The sequence below is a fragment of the Caretta caretta genome, chromosome 10 (assembly GCF_965140235.1).
Source record: "Caretta caretta isolate rCarCar2 chromosome 10, rCarCar1.hap1, whole genome shotgun sequence".
Classification (NCBI taxonomy): domain Eukaryota; kingdom Metazoa; phylum Chordata; order Testudines; family Cheloniidae; genus Caretta; species Caretta caretta.
Genome location: NC_134215.1, coordinates 73,316,851 through 73,331,111, shown reverse-complemented (window position 1 = coordinate 73,331,111; position 14,261 = coordinate 73,316,851). Strand labels below are relative to the sequence as shown.

The following is a 14,261-nucleotide window of genomic DNA, read 5'->3' as shown; positions in this document are numbered from 1 at the left end:
CATGAGATCGATGGCTTCCATGCTGGGTTTCTTTTCATTTGTAGTTCTGTTCCCCTTCTCTTTCTCCAGCACCTGTTGTGTTTCCAACACTGCAAGGGAATAGTTAAAACTTGAACATACTGTTTTCCGTATGAAGTGGTGCTGGGTTTTGTAGCTTTATTTGTGCATGTGTAACTGCCTTGTGAACTCCCCTCTAAACAAAGCCCAAGACAGGAATAAACATGTAGGGCTTTAAGACACCCCCAGAATGCATCTGGAAATTAATTTTGAGCCTGATCCTGCACAGTTTCCATGCCCTCCAAGCTCAAATGGGACTGATGAGGAGTAGGGAAAGGAAAACACCATGAATGTTTAAGCAAAGTGAGCAATGAGAGGTTCCAAATTGCCATTGGCAGCACACTGTCTGTGCAATGTGCAATGCAGGCCAAGTGCCTTTGCACTGTCACTTTCATGTCCCTCTGCGGAAAATACGTCCCCCCAAAAGAACTGAATCTAAACTCCCATTGTACTTTGCCTTTCCCTGTCTTGCACCTAGGCTTTGGGAACCTGAGCGCAGCTCTGAGTGCTCAGCTGCAGAAGTCAGGGTTGGCAGTGGGCCGTCAGTATGCACAGCCCCTTTGGCTGCATTGACCTGGGAGCAGGCTGCTTTAGTGTCTTGCTGAAGCTTATCTGTTCTCTACACAACCAAGGCCAGCAGCTGATTAGGATTTTGCCTGTTTCCTTTCACACATTTCCCTTTGATACCCGTATCTCTGCAGCTTTAGAAAAGCACTGAGGCGGGGGCAGGTGGGCCAGAGGTCGGCGCGCACTGTTCCCAGCATTAGTGAAGCCGCTGGAACGTGCATTGTGTCAAGGTGCTAGGTACAGGAGATCAGGTGAGTGATAGCTGCTTGAGAAGGCTCTTTTGTACTTTGTTTGTTCCGCCTTTGCACTGTATTTCCTCCTCAGCTCTGTGCCTTTCGGACTCCCCAGACAGCTGCCGGGTTGGCTGGTTTGAGTGAGTTGCTGACCCTGGAGGAGCCAGGCATTTGCACTGCCAGAGGTTTTAGTGCAGTAGAGGAGACTCACAAGAGGGATCCAGCAATTGGGGACCATGCTAGAGCAGCACAACATAGTGGTGGGGAGGTATCGGGAGTGTGAACAAACGGCCCCAGAAGGCAAACCCGATGCCAGGAATCTTGGCCCCATGCCTTTACCTACTGGGTTAGGGGTGTGGCTTTATTCAGGGCTTGTCTGCACTTGAGGGGGTTGCACTGCTGTAGCTGCCCTAATGCAGAGAGCCCAATTTGACACAAGGGGGTGCTGTGCTGGTGTGAGTCACTATTCATGCTAGTGTGGTGTGTCTGCACTAGGGTCTTGCACTAGTGCATTTACATCCGTGAAAAATCCCCAGTCTTCGGAACCATACCTGTCAGTCAGAAAATAGGCGTGCTAGGATCTGCTGAACTGACTGAGTTCCCTTCCTGAGAGCAGGGTGGAGTGTAAAACCAGGGCTTCCCCACTTACGGCTGCTGAGACCCTGGTTTTACCCCACTGTCCACAGACAGGCCCAGGGCTGTGTGCCAAGCCTCACAGCCAATGCCCCTGTATACAAATCAGCTGTATGGGGAGACCAGTTATTCATCTAGCTAGCCCACTGCACACAAACACCTGTTTTGGGCATGCAGTTGTGCTAAATGCGAATGCAAATCAATGGCACCACTGTAACACCATTTTGGATGCGCAATTGCTCATGCATATTTTTGAATGTCAAGCCCTAAAAGCCTCCTGACTTTAAAAGCCCAATGGTATTTCCCCCCCAGAATCAATGATGTTAAGCTATTCTCAGCATCCCAGCCAACATGGAGAGTCTTCAGATATGTTAAGGGCTGTTATAAAGAGATTGTGCTCAGTTGTTCTCCACGCCCACTGAAGGTAGGACCACAAGTAATGGGCTTAATCTACAGCAAGGGAGATTTAGGTTAGATATTGGAAAACCTTTCTAATTCTAAGGGTGGCTGAGCTCTGGAATAGGCCTCCAAGGGAGGTTCTGGAATCCCTGTCTTGGGAGGTTTTTAAGAACAAATTGGACAAACACCGGCCAGGGATGGTCAAGGTTTACCTGGTCCTGCCTCAGAACCCGGGGCTGGACTTGATGACCTCTGAACGTCCCTTCCAGCCCTACATTTCCAGCAGTGGTGGCATTTTGGTGGTGTGCTGTATTTGATCCGTGTATTGGGCATCTTGACAGCGCCTGTGTTTTTTGTCCCCCAGCGACCTCTCAGTGCAAGATCCTGAAGTGTAACTCTGAGTTCTGGGCGGCCACATCTGGCTCTCACCACCTGGGCACAGAGGAGGCACCAGAGTTCTGCACGGCTCTCCGCACCTACGCCCACTGCACCCGCCGCACGGCTCGTACCTGTAGAGGGGACCTGGCCTACCACTCTGCCGTTCATGGCATAGATGACCTCATGGTCCAACACAACTGCTCCAAAGATGGCCCCACCTCGCAGCCCCGCCTCCGAACACTGCCCCCCGGGGACAGCCAGGAGCGCTCCGACAGCCCCGAGATCTGCCACTATGAGAAGAGCTTTCAGAAGCACTCAGCCCCCCCAAACTACACCCACTGCGGGCTCTTTGGGGACCCCCACCTCAGGACTTTCACAGACAGCTTCCAGACCTGCAAAGTGCAGGGGGCTTGGCCACTCATAGACAATAATTACCTGAATGTCCAGGTCACCAACACGCCAGTGCTACCTGGGTCCTCAGCGACTGCAACGACCAAGGTAAAGGCATGGGACGGCTTGGCTGCCCCGTGGGGGATGGTGACGAAGGTTTCTAACCATCAGAGGAGTGAAGTTTTGGAATAGCCTTCCGAGGGAAGTAGTGGGGACAAAAGATCTATCTTGCTTTAAGATTAAACTCGATAAGTTTATGGAGGAGATGGTATGATGGGATAACATGGTTTTGGTAATTAAATATTCATGGTAAATAGGCCCAATGGCCTGTGATGGGTTTTTAGATGGGGTAAGATCCAAGTTACCCGGGAAGGAATTTTCTGTAGTATCTGGCTGATGAATCTTGCCCATATGCTCAGGGTTTAGCTGATCGCCATATTTGGGGTCGGGAAGGAATTTTCCTCCAGGGCAGATTGGAAGGCCCAGGAGGTTTTTCGCCTTCCTCTGTAGCATGGGGCACGGGTCACTTGCTGGAGGATTCTCTGCTCCTTGAGGTCTTCAAACTACAATTTGGGGACTTCAATAGCACAGATATAGATGTGAGGTCTTTTTTAGGAGTGGTGGGTGAAATTCTGTGGCCTGCATTGTGCAGGAGGTCAGACTAGATGATCATAATGGTCCCTTCTGGCCTAAATATCTATGAATCTATGACACTGTTCCCTTGGGGTCACCCTTTTAATCACTTTCTCTCCCACTGCCACCCACAAAAAGCTGGTGAGTCTCATCCACTAGTGCCAGGTTATTCAGCGGATTGAGACAGAGTCCGAGCCCAGCACAAGTACAGAGTCCGGGCCAGAAAATCAAGCCCCTCTCCCTGGTTCCCCACTCCCCACCTCCCTTAGATGGACTCTGGTTTCTCACCACCGCATCTGGCCCCCCTCAGATTGCTGAGCATCGTCAGAGGAGATGTATCATCCCTGGCGTAGGTCTGGGTTGCGAAGAAAGGGACAGATCATGAAGGGGGCAGGCCCAGGGATCTAAGGCTGGCAGCAGCCCCTGAAGGGCAAACCACAAACACACGTCTCTCCCTTTTGCCCTTCCCCATGGCATTGCAGCTGCGGTTGTGTTCCAGACCCCCCAACACCCCCCCGCCAGATTCCTTTGCAGGGCACTGCGACACTCCCATTCAGGGGTGGGAACAGGAGGCGGATGACAAGGTGCCAGAGATGGCTGGCAACAAGTAAAACTCGCTGAACCCGCCCTCCTGTTTATTTTGTGGCCTGTGCAAAGTGGCAGAGATGGCAGCTGAAGGAGCCTGCAGAGCAGGGTGAAAACTCACCTTCCTGCCAAGGCCCCCACTGCGAGAGAGAGAGATCCAGTGCTCTTTGTGCACATTGCCTGTCCTGTCTAGTTGTCCCAGGTCCTGCACTCAGCTGCAGGGGGGTGGGCAGATAACGAGAAGTTTGTTGGTTGCAGAAGAACGATGCTGCTATTTGTGTCTCTCTGCAGAGACCCCCACCGGGTGGGGGGGAATTCAGCCCCGTAGGTTACTGGCTTCCTCGGCTGTGTCCTTTTAATTTTGAAGCGAATGTCGTGCCAGGCTGACAGCGCTGAGGCTAGAAGCCCTCTCTTCATTTCCAGAGCAGGCTGAGCAGGGGGAGATCTCTCCGTATTGCCTCAAAGCCGGATGGGCAGGCGCCGTCTGGAGAGGAGAGCGAGTCGCTCAGTATCCAAGGCCAGGTTTCAACTTGGCCTCTCTGGTGCCTCTGCCATCGAGGGGGCGAGTGAGTGCCAGCTGTGATGGGAACAGGACACACACACACAATGCGTTTCATGTGTGCCACCACACAGCCGTAGGGTGGTCACCTCTGATGCTCTCTGCTGACCAGCATTTGATTTGAAGCAGTCACCATAAGGTGAAAGGCTCCCTGCCCAGTCTGCCTGAACCATCCGGCCCCAGCTCGACTCCAAACCCTCTCATCCATCCACCCCCTCACAACCAACCACGGTTTTAATGCCAGAGGAGAAGAAAACCTGGTGGAAGTGGGGGAGCCTCAGGGATCATGTTCCCTTGTCACCATCTCCATACCGCTCTGGCTGTCTGTGTGTGGTGGTGTCCCCAGTGGCTAGTCCCCCGGGGAGGATAAGTCACCTGATGTGCTGTAGGACCGATGACGAGTAAGAGAGAGTGTTGGCTGACATGGGAAAGCCTGTGGTTTGGAGCTGAAGAGCTGGGTTTCTAGTGCTGGCTTCCCAGCTGCTTTAGCTAGTAATTGTGTCTGTGGTCAGGACGAGGCATTTTGTGGGGCGCAGTCTGTTCTCACTGCGCTGTGGCAGCCAAGATAAATGTTCTCCAGGGACCGGGTGCAGCACAGAGTAAATCCAGTGGCAAATGCCCAGTTGTAGCACAATGGAACTCAAAGTGACACGGCTTAAGTGTTAAATCTGGCTTCTGCTTGAGGACGGCTCTGGAGCTGAGGGACACTGTGGCTGAATTCCTCTTTGCTGCATGAGTGCTAAAGCTGGAAGGGAACACATTTCAGTTACCCTGATCCAGAGGAAGGTAGGGTGGCTGGTGAGAAGGGATCTGCTTGCTTAGCAGGCCTTGGGGGAGCACCGATCCATGTCTGGCCTTTTTCACAGTACTCCTGGGGTGACTGAGGAGAGGGTTTGCCACCATCCCTGTTTAAAGGGGGAAGCATCACAGTTTCAATGAGGGCTGGCCTGCAGCTTGCAGGGCCCTTAGGTCCTGGAACTTATTTGGGGCGCTGCACCATGTTGCGTCAAGACCGTGGTGCTGAGAAGTGATGAGTCATTGCTCAGGGTGGCAACTCAGCAAGTTTACCCAGCAGGAAGAGCTGTTGGAACAGGCAGCCCTCGCTCCGCAGGTTGGCTCCAAGGCAGATGGTGTCTGTGTGCAACCAGGCTTTCGCTCTGGTGCTGTTCACTGGAGCAGGGTGTTCTCAGCGAGAGGATACAACCTCCAGTAACCTGGTGCATACCTGCCAACACCTGAAAGTTTTAATAGAGATATCTGGCGAGGAAAACAGGGACACACCTTTTAACTCCACTTAAACCCTTCAGACTAAGAGAGTATTCTGCAGGGGCAAAGAAATGGGCCCTATGCTGCTGCCAAAACAGGGCCTGGGGTGGCTGGTATTTTGTGGATAGCCTCGGCTGTTCTAGGAAGTATTACCTAGAATTCCCCGCTGTTCCCACCACCAGTTCAGCTCCATCAGTGGTACCCACTTTGGCTCCAGGAGGCTGCGGGGATTTTAAGCCCTGTGTTGTGTAAACCTGTGCTGAGCAGGGGTGGAGGCTGATCTGTGCTACAGCTCCCCCGTTGCTGTACTAAGTGGGACTGAACTGGTGGGAGCAGCAATGGGAAATCTGGGGCAGAATGGCTGGTGCAGATCCCCCCGAGGGGGAGAGCCAAGGGGAATGCTGGGGCCCCACTGGGAGCCATTTGAAATTGGCTTTTGTTCCAGAAGCAATGTAAATAAGTAGCAGGATGGATCCAAATGTCCCAGGAGTCAGATCCAGGAGCCTGGTTGTCAGCTGTGTATTTTAGATCCAGATTGGAACTTCACTGAGGTTTTGAGAGCACTTTGATTCAGACACATCCCTAATAAACAGACTCCGTATAAGCTCTAAACTCCCTGTAAGCTCTCCCATAAGGTATTAAAACCTGCTGTAGCCTGACAGGGAAATCCCAGCTAGAGAGAGGGGGTCAGCCTGAGCACAGAACTGGGAGCCAGGAACACCTGGGAGTCTAACCGCCATCTTGCTGCATGGTCTTGAGCAAGTCCCTTTTCCTCTCTGTGGTCGTACCACATGGAGCTGGATACCCCTCTGGCTCACAGGCTTGTCAAAGAGGCCTGTAGTGAATTGAAGAAGGGAAGCATGCGCTAAGTGTAAAGAACAATTAATAGGTCAGTGGCTTGGGGACATGATGCATATTAGTTGGGGCTAAACAATGGACTCTTCTCTCCCTCCCCCTCTGCTCCCAGGTCTCAGGGTCACAGCTCAGCTCCAACAAGTAACTTCTGTGGGATTTGGCAGCATGATCTTTGGGTTCTAGTCCTGTCTCTGGTTCCTTCCTGTGTGTAGCTGATATGCCCCTTGATGCCTGTAGGCTGAAGCCTGGTGGCCTTATGCATTAGAGGGGGAAATCTCGTAGTGGGAACTCTGTGCTTGTGGAATTTAAAATGCCCCAAAAGACTGATTCTCCGTGTTCCAAACCGCTTCTGGAGGCACGTGGTGGTGGTTGATGAATGAACCAGTCAGGCCTAAACCCCCTTGTACTCATTAATGAGATGTACTGGTGACCAAGCTCAATGGGTTATCAGCATTGGTTAATGCCCCTTTCTCTCCCCCCTATCCCCTCACAGCTCACCATCATCTTCAAGAGCTTCCAGGAGTGTGTGGACCAGAAAGTGTACCAGGCGGAGATGGACGAGCTCCCAGCTGCCTTCGCTGACGGCTCCAAGAACGGCGGTGACAAGCATGGCGCCAACAGCCTGAAGATCACCGAGAAGGTGTCTGGCCAGCATATCGAGATCCAAGCCAAGTACATCGGTACCACCATTGTGGTGAGGCAGGTGGGGCATTACCTCACCTTCGCCGTGCGCATGCCCGAGGAGGTAGTGAACGCCGTGGAGGACAGGGACAACCAGGGCCTTTACCTCTGCCTCCGGGGCTGCCCGCTTAACCAACAGATTGACTTCCAGACCTTCCGCTCTGCTCAGGGCACGGAAGGCCGGGCTCGCAGGAAAGGGCCCAGCCTCGTCTCCTCCCCTGAGTTCTTCACCTACGAAACGGCCATGGCCAAGTGCCGGGAGAAGCTCCCCGTGGAGGACCTGTACTTCCAGTCCTGCGTCTTCGACCTCCTGACCACGGGGGATGTCAACTTCACTCTGGCAGCTTATTACGCTTTCGAGGACGTGAAGATGCTTCATTCCAACAAGGACAAGCTGCACCTCTTTGAAAGGACACGGGAGCTGAGCCCAGGAAACACAGCCCCCTCGGGGCATCCCTGGACCCTCCCTGCCCTCTGGGTGGCGCTGGTGTGTCTGAGTCAGTGCTGGTCAGTGTTCCTATAGATGTGACCTCGGTTGCGGGGGGAAGAGCTCAGCAGGAGGGGATGACGGTCTGTGCTGGATGAGGAGAGGTTGAACAGCAGGTCCGGCTGGGAGCTAAAGAATCAGCCCCTGTCCTCAGAGTTAGACTCCCTGGAACACCATGGGCCTGCCCCAGAGAGCAGCCAGACCTCATATAGTCCTTCCCCAGCTCACCCTCTCCTCTTCATGCAGGTGAGGAGGGTGGGATGCCCCCGCCTCCTTCTAGTGCTCCCTCGTGGTACTGCAAACGGTTGTGGTGACTGTGATGTTGGCATTTGTGAAAGTGACTTCATGTTAGGAGAGTTGGCAGCTGCTGCCTGGGAGGAGGGGAGAGCGCCCCAGCTGGTCAGGATGGCGTGCTGGCGAGATGGGCCCATGCCTAGAGACCATCACGGGACACAGAGACAGGCTGGCCTCTGATTTTCACACCCGCTTTGCTCACGCAAATGACTCCACCTGCTAAAGGGCTCACACCCCCCAACCCCACCCCACGACTGTGTATGCAAACAGCTGGTGGTACGCACCTAAGCGGGGCCCACTCACCCCTGGGGCTCAGCCGGCTGCCTGTGCAAATGCAGGTGCTAAACACCAGACAGAGGAGTTACAACGGTGCCCTCCGGGCGCTGGACTCACACCCACACGGAGAGAGGGTACAGGGGTGGGCAGTTGGCGGGAATGGTATCTGTCCCTTATTAAAGACCCTGCTCTCCCAGCACCCAGTTCCCTGCAGGTGTCTGAGGCGCACAGTACATCTTTCGCTGATGGGCACCATTCCGGGGGGTGTGGGGGAGTCACTCACTGATTATATTTGCTGTGCTTCACAGGGCATCTGGGAGCTAATAGGATCTGGGAAATCCCATCCTGGCACATTAACGCTCTGATTCACTTCATAGCCACGAGGTTTTGAATCCTTTGGGCCCTCCCTGCCCTGCCTCCTCGCCTCAGAGATGCAAAGGGAGAAACCTGGCCAGTATTCGAGTGGTTTCTGTCATTTGCCTTTGGCCTCCTCCCAGCATTTGAAGTGCTCCTTGTGACGTGGCCCTTTGATTCCATTAGCTCCCAGGGGGCTCAGGCAAAGCGAGGCGGGAGGTGCCAGTGATCTCCCAGATTTGTACTTCAGGGTGACCAGTCAGACCTCCTCAAGCCCCTCACTGACAGGCTGGAGTGTCGCCACTCTAGCCCTGTCCCTCTTCATCACACAGGAGGGCAGCTGTGGGGTTGGGGCAAAGCTCTAAGAAAGGCAGTGCCCAGGGAGTGCGGGGGGGAGTTTTGCTTGTTTGCTGCTAAGCACCTGCTCCTCTCCGAGTGATCTCATTTCAGACCGGTTGCACCTTAGTTCTTCCTGGCTCGATTCTGAGGAGGGCACTGTTTGAAAATCCAGCCAGGGCAGGCCCTGAGAAATCCCAGGTGTCCAAAGGCTCTGTTCCCTGGCAGTAAACGATCAATAATCTCCTCTACTAGGATGGAGTGCCCCTTCCCCTTCTCTGTGTTCTTCTGGGATTTGCCTGATGGTTTGCTCAGTAAATGACAAGACCATCTGTACCTCAGCCTGGAGCTGGGACAGCTCTGGGGGAATGCTCCATCGTTCCCACAGCACGAATTTCCCAGAGGTCTCCCCAGAAGTGCAGGTAGATCACTGGGACAACCAGCGATCATGGATGGTCTCTTGACGGCGCCCAAAGAGGACTGGATGTGTGACGTGCCCTGCAGCGCATACAAACTAGCGCCACATGACAGCCTCCTGTAAAATACTCGCGGGGGGGAGGGATAGCTCAGTGGTTTGAGCATTGGCCTGCTAAACCCAGGGTTGTGGGTTCAAGCCTTGAGGGGGCCATTTAGGGATCTGGTGCAAAAATTGGGGATTGGTCCTGCTTGGAGGTCCCTTCCAACCCTGATATTCTAAGCAACTATTCATTGTGTCCTGCCAGCTCTAGAACTCCCATTTGTAAAGCAGCAGAGAAATGCAACGTGTGTCATTGGATGTAATTTATATTGTCTCTAATCTATGGACCCCTGGCATGGATTTCATGTGACTGTACAGATAAAGAGATGTCATTGGTTTTTAGGTGTTTAACAAAAAACAGAAAAGAAATAACAAAAAGATGTGTTTACTACTTCGCTCCTTGCTTTGTCCGCTGGTGGCCCGTGTTTCTGTTTAGGGCGATTTTAAAATAGGGATCTCACAATGTAGGGAGCTGGGGAGACCAACCACTGGAGGGTAAATCTACCAACTCGCTGGCCACAGAGCTCTTGGGGAGGGGGAGGCAGCTCGAAAAAGAAATAATTGAGACATTCTAAATTATCTGTATTTAAATTAGAGTAGCCTAGATGCCCCAGCTGAGATCAGGACCCCAAGGCACCTAGTGAGGGATAGTTGCTGCCCCAAGGAATTTACAATCTAGATAGCTAAGGAAGGAAGGGGAAACTGAGGCAGAATTAATGAAATTACTTGCCCAGGGTAACACAGCTGGGCAGTGTGAGAGCTAGGAACAGAGCCCAGGTCGCCTTTGTCCCAGTCCAGTCCGCTAGACCACATTGCCTCCCTTAAGGCTCCTATAGTGGCTATGAACTGCCTGTTTCTGAGTTGGGTTTTATCCTGGCCATATGGCATGACCAATGGTCTATTTCTGCTGAGTTTAACAGCTTCCAACCTTCTTGGGTGAGCACAAGTCCTAGGAACTGTCCATTGCTGACCCCGTGCATACGTGTCAGTGGGGGAACTCCACTCCCTTCGTGTGTTTGGTAGCTAGCAGCCGGCAGGTTCTCTGGCTTCAGTGCGACTAGCCAAGGCCAGAGTTATTCAATCACTTTAGTTCCTTCACTACATAAAAATTGAATCTTTATTGCCCCTAGAAATTGGAGAGGTGACTATTTAAAGTCACATCAGCTTTATGGTGGGGCAGTGACACACCTGGGTATGCCACAAATAATCCCAACTATATTGAGGGGTGGGTCATGGAGCTGCCATCACTACAGGAATAGTACTGCCCTGTGTAGGCAGCACATCGGAGAGTGACATTGCTGTTAGCCAATCAGTATAGTCCATAATGGCCATGTGACATCTGCTGTCAACGGTGCCACTTCCTGTCATGCCAGCATAAGAGAGGATGCTATGCCAGGGTCAGAGCTACTCTCTGGAGGAGGAAAGTCCTCCGTGATCTTGATTGTCTCTCCATAGCCCAGGCCCCCCCTAGTAGGTCAGTGCTCCAGTGGTGATTGAATATATTATGGTGGTTGGGCTATCCCTCTTTTAGAAGCAAACAGTTAAGCACTTTATTTTGGTTGTGTTTGACCCAATTCTAGTTAAAGGTGAAGTGTGGCCAAGGAAGACCTGATGTGGTTGGAATAAAAACAAAAGATTTTGGTTTTGGGATGGGGGAAGAATCTCCTGACTGCTCCTTGTGTTTTGGACCCATAATGGGTGTCACTGCATGTACATACTGTAAATTATTTATTGATGAAAATGCAAGTAAAGGTGCTCTTTTTTTCTTTCTTTTTCTTTTTTTTTTTTTGGACAACAACCTAGTGAGTGTTTTCCTTCTGCCTTGTGTTGTGTTTGATTCTAATCAGGAAGGAAAATGAGAAAGATGTGAGAAAGTGTGATAACACTCTAAGGACAGCCTGATGAGCTTCTATCTTCTTGTGGAATATTCTCACTCTATGGAAAATCAGAGCCCCTTTTTTCTCTTGCCATGACCCATCCTCAGCAACCTCCCCCATCTAGCTGGGATCGTCCTCCCATTTGGGCAACATGGGAAGTTTAGGATGACTGCAGCCTTCCAGGTTGAGAATCCACATACTAGGAGAGTGTGTAATATATTAGGAGAGAGTGGGTCTTGGTCTTCCTCTAGTGGCTGGTCTGCCTCAGAGGTTTAAAAGGTGTACGCTTTTAATGCTGAAGGGCCTAGGTTCAAACCCTGCTGTTGGCCCAACAGGGGGTTAGCTTTTGCCCGGGATGGAATCAGAACTGCGCATTTTCATCATGCATAATTAACTTGTGGAACTCACTCCCACCAGATACCATTGGGGCCAAGGATACAGTAAGAATGAAGGAAAGAATTAGCCATTAATATGGATTATGAAAACATTCACAGTTATAGATAGGATGAAGAACATTTGATATGGGATATAAAGCTTTATGCTTTAGGGTATGAGCTATTCACTGACTGCTGGGATTGAGAAAGAAACTTCCCCTATGGGCATCTTATTCAGATTTCTTGAATCTACCATCAAAGCACATGAACCAAACTTTGTCAGACCTCAGTTGAGATCCACCTAAACTCGAACTGAGAGCAACCATTTCAAACTCAATCAGGCAAGATCTGCACAGGGACCACAATACTAGGAAGTGCCACAATGTGCTTCCCCAGTAATACCCACCCGGGTTGTCATAAACCACTGAGTATTTTTTCCTTTATTTCATTTCCTCTGAGGCTAGATTAGTGCTCCTAAACCAGAATGCTGCTCCTATTAGGACTCAAATAGTAGCCCATGTTCCAGCTATTAAATGAAGGCAAATTAGTAGACTACCCCAGTCCCTAGGCTTTCACCCGCTAAAAGGAGCAGGCCAGTACTAGAGGAAGAAAGCCCCAGAGCCCTAAACTGTTATTTTTAGCTGCTATCCTTCCTGACCCAACAGACAAGGCCTGAAGGTGGCTGACTGTGGCTCCGGGGGAGATGAGCTCAAGGAAGGCCTGGTTTGCCCTTTGCTGAAAGGCCTTCATACAAACAGCGTCACCCATGCCTGACACCACAGCTGGTCAAACCACTGACCCTCCCTCTCCTCTGCCTGATTGTTTTTCCCTACACACCATTTCTAAAAGGGAGCTGGGACAGACCTGACATGCCACCCCAAGAAACCCCCCTCCCCGGAACTAGCTAACTAGGATTATTGGAGGGGGAGTAGATCCTACTAATCACAGGAACTGCAGCCTGTTACTAATACCACCTGCCCTGCTATGAACTCAGTACATGGTTTACCCACAGGATTGGTCAGTGGTTTGCCAAGATTCCCCTTTGTCTACCTGCCCCTCATAGCCAATGCCTGAGCCTAGCTCCTGAAACTGCCAGGAAGGCCCTGAGATGCAGGCCAAATGAAGGCCACTTCAGAGCCCTGCAGCACCCTCTTCTACTCAGCCTTTCCTAGGCCTGCTATGCACCTTATTTATCTGCACCTGCATGTTAATCAGTTAACAGCCCATTAAGGCACAAAGCTGCGCTGGGTTCATGTCAATCTACGGCAGTGCAGCCCTTACCCCTCTGCGTTACCAGGCAGCGGCGGTGGCGATTTTGTGGCGCGCGCTTAGGATTCAGATTGACTCAGGGCTAGTCTACACTAGAAGTGCTGCAGCAGGACTGCAGTGGCATCTACCTCAACCTGCTAACTCCCCTGAAGAGACAGCAGCAGGTAAAATCCAGGGTGGCTTCGGGCAGAGGCTGGCAGAAAGGGGGCTCCCGGAGCTAGAGCATGAGTCCCTATGGTTTGAGCTACAGGCTAAAACTCTCTCGCTGGGGCTGTACCAGCCCGTGGCTTGGGCATAGGGGGGACAAGTACCACACGCTAAGCTGTGGGTTATGCTAGCAGCACTGGTTCTTTGCATTTCCATTCACCTTCCAGTCACTGCTCTCAGCTGAGTCTTGCCACATCTCTGAGAGCAGGTAAACCTGCTAAGCCTCATTTTACACACACGAGGAAGCTGAAGTACCGGGGCCGGGGGGGTTTACAGGTGCCGCAAGGTCCCTAAACCTGCAGCAACAACTGCCGGCAGCTGTTTGCCACTAGTTGCATTCACAGATTGATGTTCCTAGGGGGGCTGTCAGCATCAGCACCCACCCCAGGCCCCTGCCCAATCAGTGACCACATGGCCCTCATTAAGCCTTTGCTCCCCAGGTTATGGCAGCACCCCTGCAGCTGGCTGGGGCAATGCAGCACGCAGGACTATACGGCGCTTCTGCCTTGCAGAGGCGTGAGCCTGGAATTCTGCACCTGCCAGCATGTGCTTTCTGCACCGTTTTATTGTGGTCTCTCAATGTCCCAGCCAGGAACGGGTCACGCCAAAGCCACTCAGTTGCTCTGGTGACCTGCTCCCCTTCCGGAACAGTCTCCTTGGCAGGAGCTTTCACTCGAAGGCCTAAATTAGAAGCTACGGGAGAGCCTAGCCATGCATTATGGGTTAAACTCCACTCTGGGCTGTGCACACGTAGCACCCATTGGCTTCACTGGGAGCTGCACCTGTCCGGCAGGGGGTCGATGCAGAGCCTGGCTGGAATGCAGACGTGCACGATGCAGATGCCTCTTGGATGTGCAATCTCCTGTCTGCTTTGGAACTGGAGCAGATGCATCATCTGCAAATGGCTTTTCTTTGAGAATCTGCTGCCCTCTAGAGGGCTGTCTCTAGAACAGCATGTGGGCTTGGTGTCCCTCCTGCTGCTGCAGGGAGCAAAAACTCCGGCTAACTGGCTCTTTGCACTTATCGGCTTTATG

The 14,261-nt window shown here is 52.1% G+C and overlaps 1 protein-coding gene across 1 annotated transcript in view; it reads left to right on the top strand.

Annotated features, from left to right (window-relative positions):
• The window catches only part of RGMA (repulsive guidance molecule BMP co-receptor a), a 35,776-nt gene extending 24,506 nt beyond the window's left edge, over positions 1-11,270 (top strand). The window contains exons 3-4 of the mRNA XM_048867340.2: positions 2,254-2,765; positions 7,049-11,270. Of these exons, the coding sequence (XP_048723297.1) occupies positions 2,254-2,765; positions 7,049-7,759 (1,223 nt within the window). The 3' untranslated portion in view covers positions 7,760-11,270. The remainder of the gene's footprint in view (positions 1-2,253; positions 2,766-7,048) is intronic.
• The last annotated feature ends 2,991 nt before the right edge of the window (positions 11,271-14,261 follow it).